Raw genomic sequence first — 14184 nt, 5'->3', positions numbered from 1 at the left:
TAGCTGTATATGTACAGGGTTATGGTCTAAGAAGCCAACATTTCTCTGGGTCTTTGTATTTGCTGGAATTTCTGATAAAACAAAATCCAGGATGTTGCTGTGTGTAGTTGGTTCAATAACAATCTGCTCCAGTCCCAGGCAGTTGGCAAGTTGCAGGGTTCGTCGTCCAGCAGCATCCGCGACATTGCCCCGCAGCCACTCTTTGTGGTATACATTGACGTCGCCAATGAGCATCACAGACTGGGTTCCGAACACGTCCATCACAGAGAAGGTTTTACTGTCGAGGTAGTCTTAAAGACTTCATTGGAGGCACTTAGGGGGGCGGCAAACCGGTAAACCGGTAACCTGGTCTTCAGAGCAACAGTGAACCACATAAGCTCGAAGTCTTTAGGGTCTTTGTAAGGATTGTGGTAGATGGATACACAGTAGACTGCTATACCGCCTCCGGCCATCTCAGTGCAATCTCTGTGACGGCTGAGTGAGTAGCCAAGACTCTGGATGTCATCTGCCTGGTCTAAAATGTTGGAGTACAGTAAAGTCTCTACCAATATGAGAATTGATGGCTTCTTCTCTGAGCAGAGGTTGGAGAGGTCCACAATATTGGTACGGAATGCTCGGCTGTTCACTTCAAGGATGTTCAGTTTATTTTCCCTAAGTCGGAGTCAAAGTCTGTTGGCGGTGGGTGGTCTGTCCGTTTCGAGGCTTTCTTATTAGATTCCTAGCATGGGGTTGTCGGCAACAAGGGAAGCTGGCCCCTGTGCCTTTGAAACACACCTGAGCAGTGCGGCAGAGAACAGTACATACATGATACTAATCTGAAAGCATCTTGCATGTGCATAGGACTCATAGCGGGTCAGCTTTCAGAAGTAACCACTTGGCCAATGACGGGGGAAATCGATCTGTGCTGAACTAGGCTGTTATTTGGTTTGGTTTGCTGTCATTGTTTTTACTTTCTCTTTGCACTACCAGATCACAATTACTTCCGCGTCCCCCTCTAAGGTTTTTCCTTGTTATCCCGTTGGGTTGAGTTTTTTCTTGCCCTGATGTGGTATCTGAGCCGAGGATGTCGTTGTGGCTTGTGCAACCCTTTGAGACACTTGTGATTTAGAGCAATATAAATAAACTCTGATTGATTGATTTATTGATTGATTGATTGATTGATGCGTACTTGTACATGCTATCGTAGCGTAATGAAGCTTGAGTCGTTAGCGTCAGTGTCTGTGTTACTATTATTAATTTAGAATGTCATTCTTTTTTGTATCGTTTCAGTTTCACAAATTCCTCTGTAAATTCACCAAAAGGTCACAGTGGAGTTACTAAGTCTGTTTAGTGGCGGAACCTGCTCACTGATTGGCTGCTCTTCTGTAATGCTTCCGCAGTTAGTGGATCCATGAAGATGACTTGTTTTGTTTTACTGCTGTGTTACAGACACCATTAACATTTACAACATTTACAGAATCTTTCTGTGTAAATAACTAATTTCATCATGTATATATCTGTGGCTTATAAAAACGTAGTTCGGTGCAGCTAATATATGGAAAAATATATATTTTTAATTTGGTAGGTGCAGTTTATATAACAGTGCGCTCTATTGTCTGGAAAATAAGGTCATTTATATATTTCTGTGAATCGCCTCGTATTTTTTTGTGCTGATATGCCATATCAAAGTTTTCAGTAAACATTTTAGGTACCAATATGATTTTACAGCTGTTTTAGCCGACGCAGAGGTTGGATCTCCTTGTCCTCATTAGCAGTGTGTTTGGTCTCCTTACAATTGCTGTGATTCTTGGCCCATGCAGTTGTGCGTGCAGGATGGCATCATTCACGTGGTTCCTGGTAGCCAACAGTGCTAGCTCCATGCTGTTGTGGTTGCTGCTGGTCCCTAATGTCGCCGCTAACTGTTGGAGCAATACCACCAAATTCCTCCAAGGGGCAGCAAGCTCCGATATCCCCACCTAAAATAAAGGACGACAACAGTGACATAATTGGGATACATCTGATTGGAAGACCTCACTTACTCACGCAACACAAGTTGAGCTTCTGGTATTAAAACCACATTGTTCATATGTTTGTATTTCATATTCAAGGATCAATTAAGTTGGTAAATCGAGGTTCCACTGTATGAAGGTCTGTGTGGCTCTCCACTCCCCTTTCCGCTCATCACTGTCTTTACCAACATGTCTTTAGAAAAGGTAAAAGTTCTATTGAAGATTTATCCATTTCATGCGTCATGTATTTTTATTTTTGCCTTGTTTTCTGCACTTAAAACTACAATAATTCTGTATATAATGTATTTTGTGTTAATATTTCTGTTTTCGTACGATTTGTTTTGTACGCAACAGTGAGCGAGAGTGTCAACTTTTCAAAGCCTGAAGGGAACCCAATACACAGCAATACATGCAGAAACATAACAAAGTAATGAAGATAAATGTGTAAATATATAAAGACTTACCAGGCATCCTCTCATAACGTTAACACAAAGTCCAGTACAGGGCCTGATCAGCGTCAGACCTCTGCAATGGGAGCAATACTGCATCCTTACTAAGCTCCGCCCACACTCTCTAGATAACGTTGCCTTTTCGGTTGCATCCACAACGTCCCGCGCCAGTCTTAGCAATCGGCTCAGTGCTCGACCTACTCCCAGCGCACGGGAAAGGCTGGAGACCAGAAGTCGAGGATGGGGCCCAAATGGACTGACATCCTGTTGCGTCATCCTGAGGCAGTCTTCATTATTGGGTGAGGAGGAAGAGGGAAAAGAGTGGGCTGACAGATGGCCAATACCAGGGTTAAGAAGTCGGCGGTAGACCAATGGGAAGAGGTCATCATAGAAACGCCGCACTCCGTGTTCCAATGAGGTATCAGCGTCTCCTGAAAGATGCTGTTTAATGTCATTGAAAAGCTGAAGAACAAGGGGACGACAGTCTGATGCCAGGCTGGCGTAGGCGCTGTCAAACAGGGTGTTGGTCAAATTAGATGTGAAGGACACAAGCGAATCAAAGGTGTCTAGAGAAAAAAAGAGGACAGAAAAAAAGGTAAAAACATGCTGTTAACATGCATACATTATCAAGTTGTTCTAACACTCAGCTGAATAACTCATTGTATATCACTGTATTAGGATGACCTGAGGTTCTGCAAAATGTTACAAATGAAATGCGTTTTTATTTTATTTTGGATTGCATTATTGGCTATGTAATACATAATTGGCCTTGTCACAAATGCGAGTCTGAAGAGTAGAGCCCCTATATTTGCTGGTGTTAAATTCCTAGACATAGCACATGGGAAAATATTAATAATGGGGGCACTTATACATTTCCGAAAGAAAAAAATTTTGTAACTGGTTAAAGGCCTACTGAAACCCACTACAACCGACCACCCAGTCTGATAGTTTATATATCAATGATAGAATATTAACATTGCAACACATGCCAATACGGCCTTTTTAGTTTACGAATTTGCAATTTTAAATTTCCCGCGAGTTTCTTGTTGAAAACATCGTGGAATGATGACGCGTACGCGTGACGTCACTGACTGTCAGGAAATATTAGCAGCTGCACCACTCGCGGCTAAAATTTGTCTGCTTTAACCGCATAACTACACAGTATTTTGGACATCTGTGTTGCTGAATCTTTTGCAATTTGTCCATTTAATAATGGAGACTATAAAAAACAATGCTGTTGGTGGAAAGCGGTGGATTGCAGCTGTCTTTAGCACCAAGACACAGCCGATGTTTCTTTGTTTGTTGTCAAACGGAGCGGTCAAGCGAACATGTTTTCTCTAGGACAACCAGCATGTTTTTGGATGGGGAAATTGTGATATATATCTTACCGGAGAAATCATTGGATTATTTGTCGTCCTGCAGCAGCGGCAGCTGTGAGCTTGGCTCCTCGGCTTCTCTCTGAGACATTTCGTGTTCACCACAGCCATCCGACCTCGAGGTATGTCTTTACAATCTTTAAAATCTCACTAAAAAACTAGTAAAACAATAAGCAGATAAGGGATCTACCAGAATTATCCTAGTAAATGTGTCTAATTACATCTGAAACGCTGACTTTGCCCCGGCCCGGAGCTGTCGCTTTTTTTTTTTTTTTTCTAGTCCTTCACTTTAATATCCTAATTCACGAATCTTTCATCCTCGCTCAAATGAACGGGGAAATTGTCACTTTCTCGGTCCGAATTGCTTTTACTGCTGGTGGCTCCCATTAAATACAATGTGAATATGTGTGGAGCCCTGCAACTCGTGACGTCACGCGCACATACTTCCGGTAAAGGCAGGGCTTTTCTATTAGCGACCAAAAGTTGCAAACTTTATCGTCATGTTCTCTACTACATCCTTTCAGCAAAAATATGGCAATATCGTGAAATGATCAAGTATGACACATAGAATGGACCTGCTATTCCCGTTTAAATAAAAAAAATCTCATTTCAGTAGGCCTTTAAGACTAGTGGTTCCCAAACTTTTTCCACCTCAGAAAACATTTGGCTCTCCAAGTACCACCATAATGACCAACATTAAAATACTGTAGCGTAGTAGGCCTTGAAAAAAAAGGCACACATTTTATTTAACAATTAATATTTAATATTTTTGGCCAGTGTAACATTACACACAGTTTGAACAGTAACACTATGTCTGAACATTTAAATACGTGACTCTTTGGCATATCAGTAGATGAAGCCACAGTTTGAGAATCACTGCTCTAAACCCTATAATTGGACTCCCAAAGTTATCAAAGGTATTATAAAATCCATTTTAACACATGAACAAACCGGTGTACAGTATTGTACTTGCAAAATGTGCAGTTACATAACATATTGTCTAGTTAGAACTTCTTCCTGCTAGAAAATGTTATGTGAATTTACTTGAGAAACGATGCATATGTACTAGAGATGCGCAGTTTGCGGTCTCATCCGCGGAGTCCGCGGTTAAACCGCGAGTCGGGCGGGTGACATGACGAAAAAATAGATTTTAATTAGATTCGGGCGGGTGGCGGTTGAACCATTCGGAAAATTTTGATATACATGGTTCAGGTATCGGTATCCTTTACCATTCAAAGAGCCATTTAGGACCCATGTCACAAAGCGAAGGAGACAATAGGAGGCGCAAACATTCTCTAGAATGACTGCTGGCAGTCACCCAGTTAATAAGTATTAGGGCGTGCTATGAAGCCATTGGCTTTGTCGCCTTCTACAGCGTGTACAATCTGCTTGTCAGTCCAGCACCATATTGTGTGTGGATTCTGCAGACACTAGCACACGACTGCAAGGCATACTGGGTGACACAGATTACACAATTTTAACACTCTCAGTAGTATGCGCCACGCTGTGAAGCTACACCAATCAAGAATGACAAACACATTTGGGGAGAACATCCCCCCAGTAACACAACATAAACGCAACACAACAAATACCCAGAATCCTTTGCATCCATGACCTCTTCCTGACTATTTTATACACCCGCTAAAATATATATATAGATTCATAATTTAAAACAGAAAAATTTAATCTCTCACGAACGCTAAACTTCAAATAGGCAAGGGTCAACAGTAGATGTGGGAAACATTATGTTGAATGAATCACAATTGGGACATGGACAATTATGAATCGATGGACAAATATACAAATATCGATTATTTAGATATCTTAAATAAAGTAATATAGAAGGTTCTAAAATGTGGAGCTAGCCTGGACACACAAAAACATAGATAAGAGAGGGAAAGCCATGTTCATCGCTAAGCACTATAGGCAACTCAAACGTATTTTAATGCAAAGATTATGTCTTGTTTTTATTATTGTATAACATGCTGGTCCCCAGGCAAGCAAAATGATACTTAGACCATTGGAAACTTTGCACAAACAATCACTCAAAATCCTTGACTGAAAACTACAACACTACCATCACTGTTTAGTTCTCCAAAAATATATAGACTGTTAAATTTTGCTAACATTCAAAGATTTGCGTCAATACGAATGGCCCATCGAATCCTAAATAACACTGCACCAGCGCCACTTAAGCACTTGTAGATGTAAAATCTCTTTTGCACAATCAGCCTTTTCATATAAAGCGATAAAAGATTGGAACAACGTCACAACAAACATGAAAAGTCTAACAGATTACTCTTCATTCACAATTGAAGTTAAAAAGTGGCTTTAGAGCAATTAAAGCTGCTCACAAGGTCACTAAAGTGGGCACTATGTTTGAAATGTCAATTTAATGCATGTATCATATTTATGCATGAGAACATTTTGTTGTAAACTGTGAGGAGTGTGTGTTAAAATCATTGTTGTTTTTATAAATGATGACAGATGTGAACAAGAGCAGGTATTGTCTATGTGTGATGATGTAAATGAGGTGTGGTTGTTTTGTACTGTATAATAAGTATGTGTCAATTACAGGGCATTTTATGACTTTTCGTAATTTGATGGCATGCTATAGTATATTGTATTGTTGTAAATGTATTACATTATTTTTCTATCTCTTTAATTGAGGTAGCCAGGGACTGCAGATGAAAATAACTATTTAGCTATATTCTGGTGCTGAACATATCTGTCTTTGAGCTTAATGTTTCTGTCCATTGTCCTTTTAAATAAAGACTAAACTAAACTAACTAAGCAAGATCAAATGTGCAACTAAAGAATTAGTGCTTTGGACAACAGAAGTCTAACTACATCAACTGAGATACTAATATCCACACGGTGCCACATCACTGTTAGCCATAGATATGAATGGGTGTTCAAGCTGCATCAACAGCTAAAGTCATATAATGATAAAGTCATAACATCTGATAATGAAGTACAATAAAATAATTAAATATGTACCAATATTCCAGTTATTATTGAAATGGAATCACAATCGAATCGTGAGGTCCCCTAGTCACCTGTATGTATGGAAGGGAAGCTGAAGGACAACCCCCCGAGACATGCCAGCCGGCCCCCAGACAACTTCAGCGAACCAATCCATCCCCCTCATCACAGCCCCCCAACTCCAATGACTACCTCCCCCCACTTAACACCTCACCCTCAGCTAGACGACCCCACCCCCTTTCCTCCAACCACCCGAGACCCCACCATTGTGTCTGTCTGCATAAGAGATGAACGCACAGCTAAAGAAGTTACACACAGGCAAGGCCGTGGGTCCTGATGGTGTGAGCCTCAGGGTGCTCAAAGCCTGCAACCCAACAGCTGTGTGGTGTGCTTCAGCACATCTTCAACATGAGCCTTAAGCTGCAGAAAGTCCCCACACTGTAGAAAACCTCATGCGTGGTCCCTATCCCCAAGTCCACGCGACCCAGCACGTCAAAAGACTATAGGCCGGTGGCTCTAACCTCCCATATCATGAAGACCATGGAGAGGTTAGTCCTGGAACAACTACGCCCGGCGATCAAGCCCCATCTGGACCCACTCCAGTTCCCCTACCAGCCCCGACAGGGAATGGAGCACGCAGTCATCTACCTGCTGAACCGAGCCCACACCCACCAAGACAAACCTGCGGAGCAGTGTGAGGTTCATGTTTTTTGACTTCTCCAGTGCGTTCGATACCATACGGCCTGGGCTACTGGGTGTGAAGTTAGAGACGATGCAGGTGGAGGCCCCCTTGGTGTCCTGGGTTGTTGATTACCTGACTGACAGACCACAGTACATGCAACTGCACGACTGTGTGTCTGACAGGCTGGTCAGCAACACCGGGGCCCCGCAGGGCACAGTTCTCTCCCCCTTCCTTTTCACCATCTACACTGACGATTTCCACTATCAGTCAGAGTCCTGCCACCTTCAGAAGTTTTCTGATGACTCTGCAATAGTGGGGTGTATTGAGGATGGTGATGATGGGGAATACAGGGCACTGGTGGAGGACTTTGTCACATGGTATGGAAAGAACCACTTCCAGCTCAATGTGACAAAGACCAAGGAGCTAATTGTGGACCCAGGAAGGAGGAAGAGTACTGCGGCGACCCGTTTCCATTAGGGGGGTCGTTGCGGACATGGTTGAGGAATATAAATACCTCAGAGTACACATCGACAACAAGCTGAATGGGTCAAAACACACTGAGGCCCTCTACAAGAAGGGACAGAGCCGCCTCTACTTCTTAAGGAGGCTAGGATCCGTCAATGTCTGTACAAAGACGTTCTACGAGTCGGTGGTGGCGGGCGCCTTCTTGTACGCCGTGGCCTGCTGGGACAGCGGACTGAGAGCGAGGGACGCAAACAGGCTGGACAAGTTGGTAAAGAAGGCAAGTAACTTGGTGGGAGTGGAGCTAGACTCTCTGGCGGTGGTGTCAGAAAGGAGCAGTCTAGCAAAGCTCCTAGCCATTATGGACAACACCTCGCACCCACTACACTCGGACCTGGCGGAGAGAATGAGCACTTTCAGTGGAAGGTTCAGACTCCCAAAATGCAACACGGAATGACACAGGAGGTCCTTCATACCGACAGCCATCAGACTGTACAATGCATATGTTCCTTCTTGACTGCACTTTAATGTAGAATACATACATAATATATTTATATTATACACATGTGAATGATGCTGTATAGTATTTATTGTCTATTGTGGTGCTGAATTTCCCCCAGGGATCAATAAAGTACTTTCTATTCAATTATATTATATTCTATTCTATGTTCAAAATGTAAGAATAATCAAAGTGAAGGAAGTGAAAGCAACAAAGACATGGTCAGCAGAGAAAGAAGTGAAGCAAAAAATTACAAAAGTTGTAACACGGAAAAAACACCATTTACAACGCTGAACTGTAATGTAAGCCACAACGCTAAAGCTAACAATATCAGTGAACCCGTTCACTGATGCCAAGTAGCATGTGTTGCTCGCAATACCGTAGACCAGGGGTGTCAAACTCCTTTTTATTGAGGGCAACATTGCAATTATGGCTGCACTGAGAGGGCCATTTTAACAGTCAATATATATGAATATAACATGTACCATAATACAACTCATTTCACAATTTGTAAAAGTAACTATTTTTGCTGATTATTATTATTATATTATATTTTTTACTAACAGATTGATGTATATCTTGCTTTAAAATCTGAAGTCAAGTGACAAGCAGACATTTATTTAGTGATTTGTGATAACCTTTGAACATTTTGACAAAACAATATCATATTGTAGAACATATGAAGAAAGTGCTTTTTTTTGCAGGCCACATAAATGTTGTGGAAGGGCATGAACATTATGTGGCAGGCCACATAAAAGATGTGACGGACTACAAAAATTGACATTTAAATGCTCACGTTAAATGACGTGGCATGCCACGTAAGTAATGTGGCAGGCCGTTTGAAATGACGTGGCTGTCCACATAAAATGACATTAAAATGACCACATTTAATGGTGTGGTAGGCCAATTAAATTACATACCAGACCACGGTAAATGATGTGATTGACCACATAAACTGATATTAAAATGACCACGTTTAATTATTTGGTGGGCAACATAAAATAATGAATGATGAATAATGATCGCATTAAGTGGTGTGGTAGGCCATATTGAATTATGTGGCTGAAAACATAATATGACATTATAATGACAGCATTAAATGGTGTGTTAGGCCACACAAATTATGTAGCAGGCCACTTAAATTATGTGGCTGACAACAGAAAGTTACATTAAAATGATCATGTTAAATGTGGTAGGCCATATTGAATTATGTGGCTGAAAACATAATATGACATTATAATGACAGCATTAAATGGTGTGTTAGGCCACACAAATTATGTAGCAGGCCACTTAAATTATGTGGCTGACAACAGAAAGTTACATTAAAATGATCATGTTAAATGATGTAGCGGGCCACAGAAATAATGTGGTAGACAACATAAACTGACATTAAAATGACCACATTAAATGGTGTGGTAAGCCAAATAAATTACGTAGCATATGTGGCCGACCTCGATAAATGATGTGGCGGACCACAAAAACTGACATTAAAATGACCACATCAAATTATTTAATGAGCAACATAAAATGATGTGGCGGGCCACAAAAATAAAGAATTAAAATGGCCGCTTTAAGTGGGGTGGTAGGCCACCTTAAATTATGTGGCTGACAACATAAAATGACATTAAAATGACCACATTAAATGGTGTGGTAGGCCACACAAATTATGTGGCTGACAACATAATATGACATTTAAATGACCGCATTAAATGGTGTGAGAGGCCACACAAATTATGTGGCAGGCCACTTAAATTAAGTGGCCTGCCACATAATTGGCTGTTGACCAAGTATGCATTGCAATCTCGCACTAGAAATGGCGTAATGTATGCATCCTCCCGGTACATATACAGAATGGTGAAAAAGTGGGCGCGATGACATGCCGAAGAGTAATTGTCCCCAACTACTGTGCTGCGGCCGCAGAATAATTATTTATTGAAGTCCAAATAGTCACACATTTTTGTCCTGCACGCCATTGACAAGCGCAGGAGTAAGTAGAGGTTTTAAAATAATTAGTGCTCCGACGGCTATTCAAGGAAATATAGTATATAACATTTACTTAAAATTTTGAGTAAAATGATGTTCCTGCCGATGAAAAACAAGTTCACTTTACTTAATTTGTTTAAATAAATAAAACTTAAAACTTGGATGTAATTAAGTAACTGTTACTTAATATCTTCACAACTGTTATGTTATATGGTAAGTACAATTTACTTGATACTGGCAAGTGAGAGTTACTTGATTACTTAAATTTTACTTAAATCATTCGCGTGCAAATACTTACAATAATTTTTCTAAGTAAATCTTATGAGTTATTTTTTTCAGTGCCCCTTTTCGGAATTATGACAACAGGACATCTGCTGATTGGAATAAGCGTTGCTCTGGTTTGTCGACAAATTGGAAGTTGCTGGCAGTCCTCAAAGTACCCCAAAGCTGCCACAAATGATTGGAGGATGCGGGAAGAACTGTGGATTACATCGGACTGTTTACCCCGCAGTTTTGAGGACCAGTCATAGACAATTTAGAGTGGAAAGCAAACTTTATTTTCACCCGCATACAAAATATTCTAATTTGGATTGTTTCCCTGGCTTCGAGACTCTCCCGAAGGATGGTGCAGTGAAGACACAACAAACTCCCTTCTTGTCTCTCATGGACACACACCTGTTGTTGTTGACTTTGGACTAGCGACTGCACAATACATCAAGGCCGCGGAACAGAGACACACAACGGGTTTACACACACACACATCCACAAAATATATGCTACAACCCAGCGTCCTCGACGCAAATCCCATAGGGGTGATGAATGGATGGTCAGCGCCTGAGAGCTGCAGCCTACCACCATGATCTTGAACTACTTTCCCTCTGTTGCTAGATATCTCGAGACGTATGTTGTATAATGTATATGTGCTTTGCTATGGAGGTTTTTTCCCACTCCAGACTGTGCCCCCCTTGGAGCTCAGTCTGGATTGTATTTTTTTACACATCCTTCCCCAGCGTTTACCTTTTCCCCATCTTTTACGGGGCGCCTTATGGCGACCCATCAGCGTTCTTGTTCTGTAACCCTGTACACTGTTTGTTTGTCTAATCTTGAACAGGTTTGTGCTGAAAACTCAGTTTTGTTGTACTTGTACAATTACAATAAAGACCTATCCTATCCTATATGTTGTGGCCGACCACATTACTGACATTAAAATTACCACATTCAATTATTTAGTGAGCAACATAAAATGATGTGGCAGGCCACAAAAATAATGAATGTGTGGTAGGCCACGATAAATTATGTGGCTGACAAAATAAAATGAAATTATAATGACCGCATTAAATGGTGTGGTAGGCCACACAAATTATGTGGCAGGCCACATTAATTTAAGTGACGGTCAACATAAGATGACATTAAAATACCCACATTAAATGACTTGGTGGGCAACACAAAAACAAGGTAATAGACCTGCTCTTGCGTTTGACACCTATTCTGTAGGCACGTTGGTAACAGTATATAGTGATTTAGGGCTATATAAGTAAACATTGATTGATTGATTGATGATATATCAAAAAAGTTGTGTTTTTTTTTTTGGATTGATTGCTTGAATGAAGCTTTTATTAGTAGATTGCACAGTACAGTACATATTCCGTACAATTGACAACTAAATGGTAACACCCGAATAAGTTTTTCAACTCGTTTAAGTCGGGGTCCACGTTAATCAATTCATGGTTTTAAAACAATAACACAAAAACAGATGAATCAACATTGTTCAGCACCTCATACAAGAAATAGTCTCACCAACAATATAGTTTGAGTTATACAGTATATTGAATATTTTCCCTATGGTGACTGTTACACCCACTGTACCGCTTTTAGAAGATGTGTCATTTTCATTGCATTGCATATTAGTTTGCGTTTATTCTTGCCTATCTGACTAACCTTGAGTCCCTTCAACCAAAAGCTCTCCAAACCGAAATAGCTCACTTGTTAATGCACCCTGTTTTCACTACCCGGTTATCTATAGACAGGTGATTATGGGCCAGACCTTATGATCTATTATGTTTCTTATGTCTGACAGGATTTAATACAGGGCACGGCTCCCTCCAATCCGCAGTGACAGTATATGCAAGCGGTGTGGGTCTATGTTTGAAACTTGCCATTTCAACACATTGATGTCAATCTGATGGCATCTGGACACACACACACACACACACACACACACACACACACACACACACACACACACACACACACACACACACACACACACGCACACACACACAGAGACAGACAACTGGGTGCAAGGGAGAAAGACACCTATTTATCTGTGACTTTCACCACTTCACAGGCCAGTTTGTCTGGCACAACTTTGTACAGCTGCACAAACACATAATACTTAAACACAAATCCTTGAACAACAAGTACAGTGTTGTAACCCCAACCTTTTAATCTTGTAATTATGTTCATTATTCGACCGGATTTACAGACTATTTGGGGTTATCTCAAAAGAAGCAGCTATTTATAAAGACAAAACTGCAACTGCAGGGGCAAGGATCAAATACCTTAAGTACTTGGTGTGAACGTCTGGCCGTATGTGTTTGCATGCCCGTGTCCTGGCAGTAGTTGCTCCAAGACAAACAGCATCAAGTGACAGGGCTAGGGCTCAATCCGAATTCTTTTCTTAGCCCTTAACCATTGGTTTTACGCGTTCCCGTCAAACCAGTGATGTACGAATTCTCAAAAGAATATTCAGTCCTCGAAACGAAATAAGCAAATTTCAAAAATGTGTGTTTTATAGTAATGACACTAATGCTTTTGTCAGACATGACCTTCTCTTCAGTCTCTATGATTGGCTGAAATCTGTGATGTGGAGGGATAAGGCAATAAGGTCTTAGAGTGCTTGATGAAACACATGCAGACACACACTGGGGTATTGGATAAGGTGTAAACAGATCCTGGCTACAACCGCTCTGGGCATGTCTCAGTTACTCTAGAGGCCTATAATGAGTGTGTTTAAGAGAGGGGATACTTTGAGAGTGTCAGCTAATCCGTTGAAGAACACAGGGGTCACTCATAATTAATTGAAGCCTTGTAGCCAAAATTATGTTGTTTAATTAGGTATACACAATTAATAGGCTAGATTTTGTTTGTGGGCCAATTTTGGTCTTTAATATAACCTTTTTATTATTATTTTTACTATTATTTTTGTTACACTCCTGAATTATTAGACACACTACCCTGAACCTAACGTCCTCGCCCCACAAACATGCACTAAAAAAAATTGTATTTGACTTAATGTGGTTGACTCTGGCTTTTTAAAAACATACATTAAAACCTGGACAGCACAGTTATCATACTCTGCTGATTTTTTTAAATGTTACATTTATTAACACACACAAAAATATGGAAAAGGGTACCGTATTTTTTCAAATATGAAAGTTACCGATCCATAATAGTGGATAATAATTATCATGAAATACATCATTACTATAATTGTTAATATTGTGGGGGGCAGGCATTCCCTGTCTTTAAAAAAACTAGTGACGCCTCTGTTTGAAACTTTAATCAAGGTTCCTTGAATGCACCACAGCTATGTGATTCAAAAGTGAAACTTTAGATTCAGCCCGCCACAGCATCCAAAACCCGGCCCGTGGGAAGTCCCAAGTAAAAAAATTTGATAAAAATACAATTATTATTTTTTTATTTATTTTTTTAATCCGTCCGTTCTAATCCATTTTGTACCGCTTCTTACTCTCTGTGT

The 14184-nt window shown here is 40.6% G+C and overlaps 1 protein-coding gene across 1 annotated transcript in view; it reads right to left on the bottom strand.

The window, feature by feature from the left end:
- Positions 1-14184, bottom strand: part of LOC133540742 (glypican-5-like) — a 130846-nt gene that overhangs the window by 89324 nt on the left and 27338 nt on the right. The window contains exons 3-4 of the mRNA XM_061883632.1: positions 2453-3003; positions 1773-1955 (exon numbers count right to left, since the gene is read on the bottom strand). Of these exons, the coding sequence (XP_061739616.1) occupies positions 1773-1955; positions 2453-3003 (734 nt within the window). The remainder of the gene's footprint in view (positions 1-1772; positions 1956-2452; positions 3004-14184) is intronic.

This window comes from Nerophis ophidion, linkage group LG22 (assembly GCF_033978795.1).
Source record: "Nerophis ophidion isolate RoL-2023_Sa linkage group LG22, RoL_Noph_v1.0, whole genome shotgun sequence".
In the NCBI taxonomy this organism is placed as follows: Eukaryota; Metazoa; Chordata; class Actinopteri; order Syngnathiformes; family Syngnathidae; genus Nerophis; species Nerophis ophidion.
Note: the sequence above shows the minus strand (reverse complement) of the source record. Positions and strands in the feature narration are given on the sequence as shown.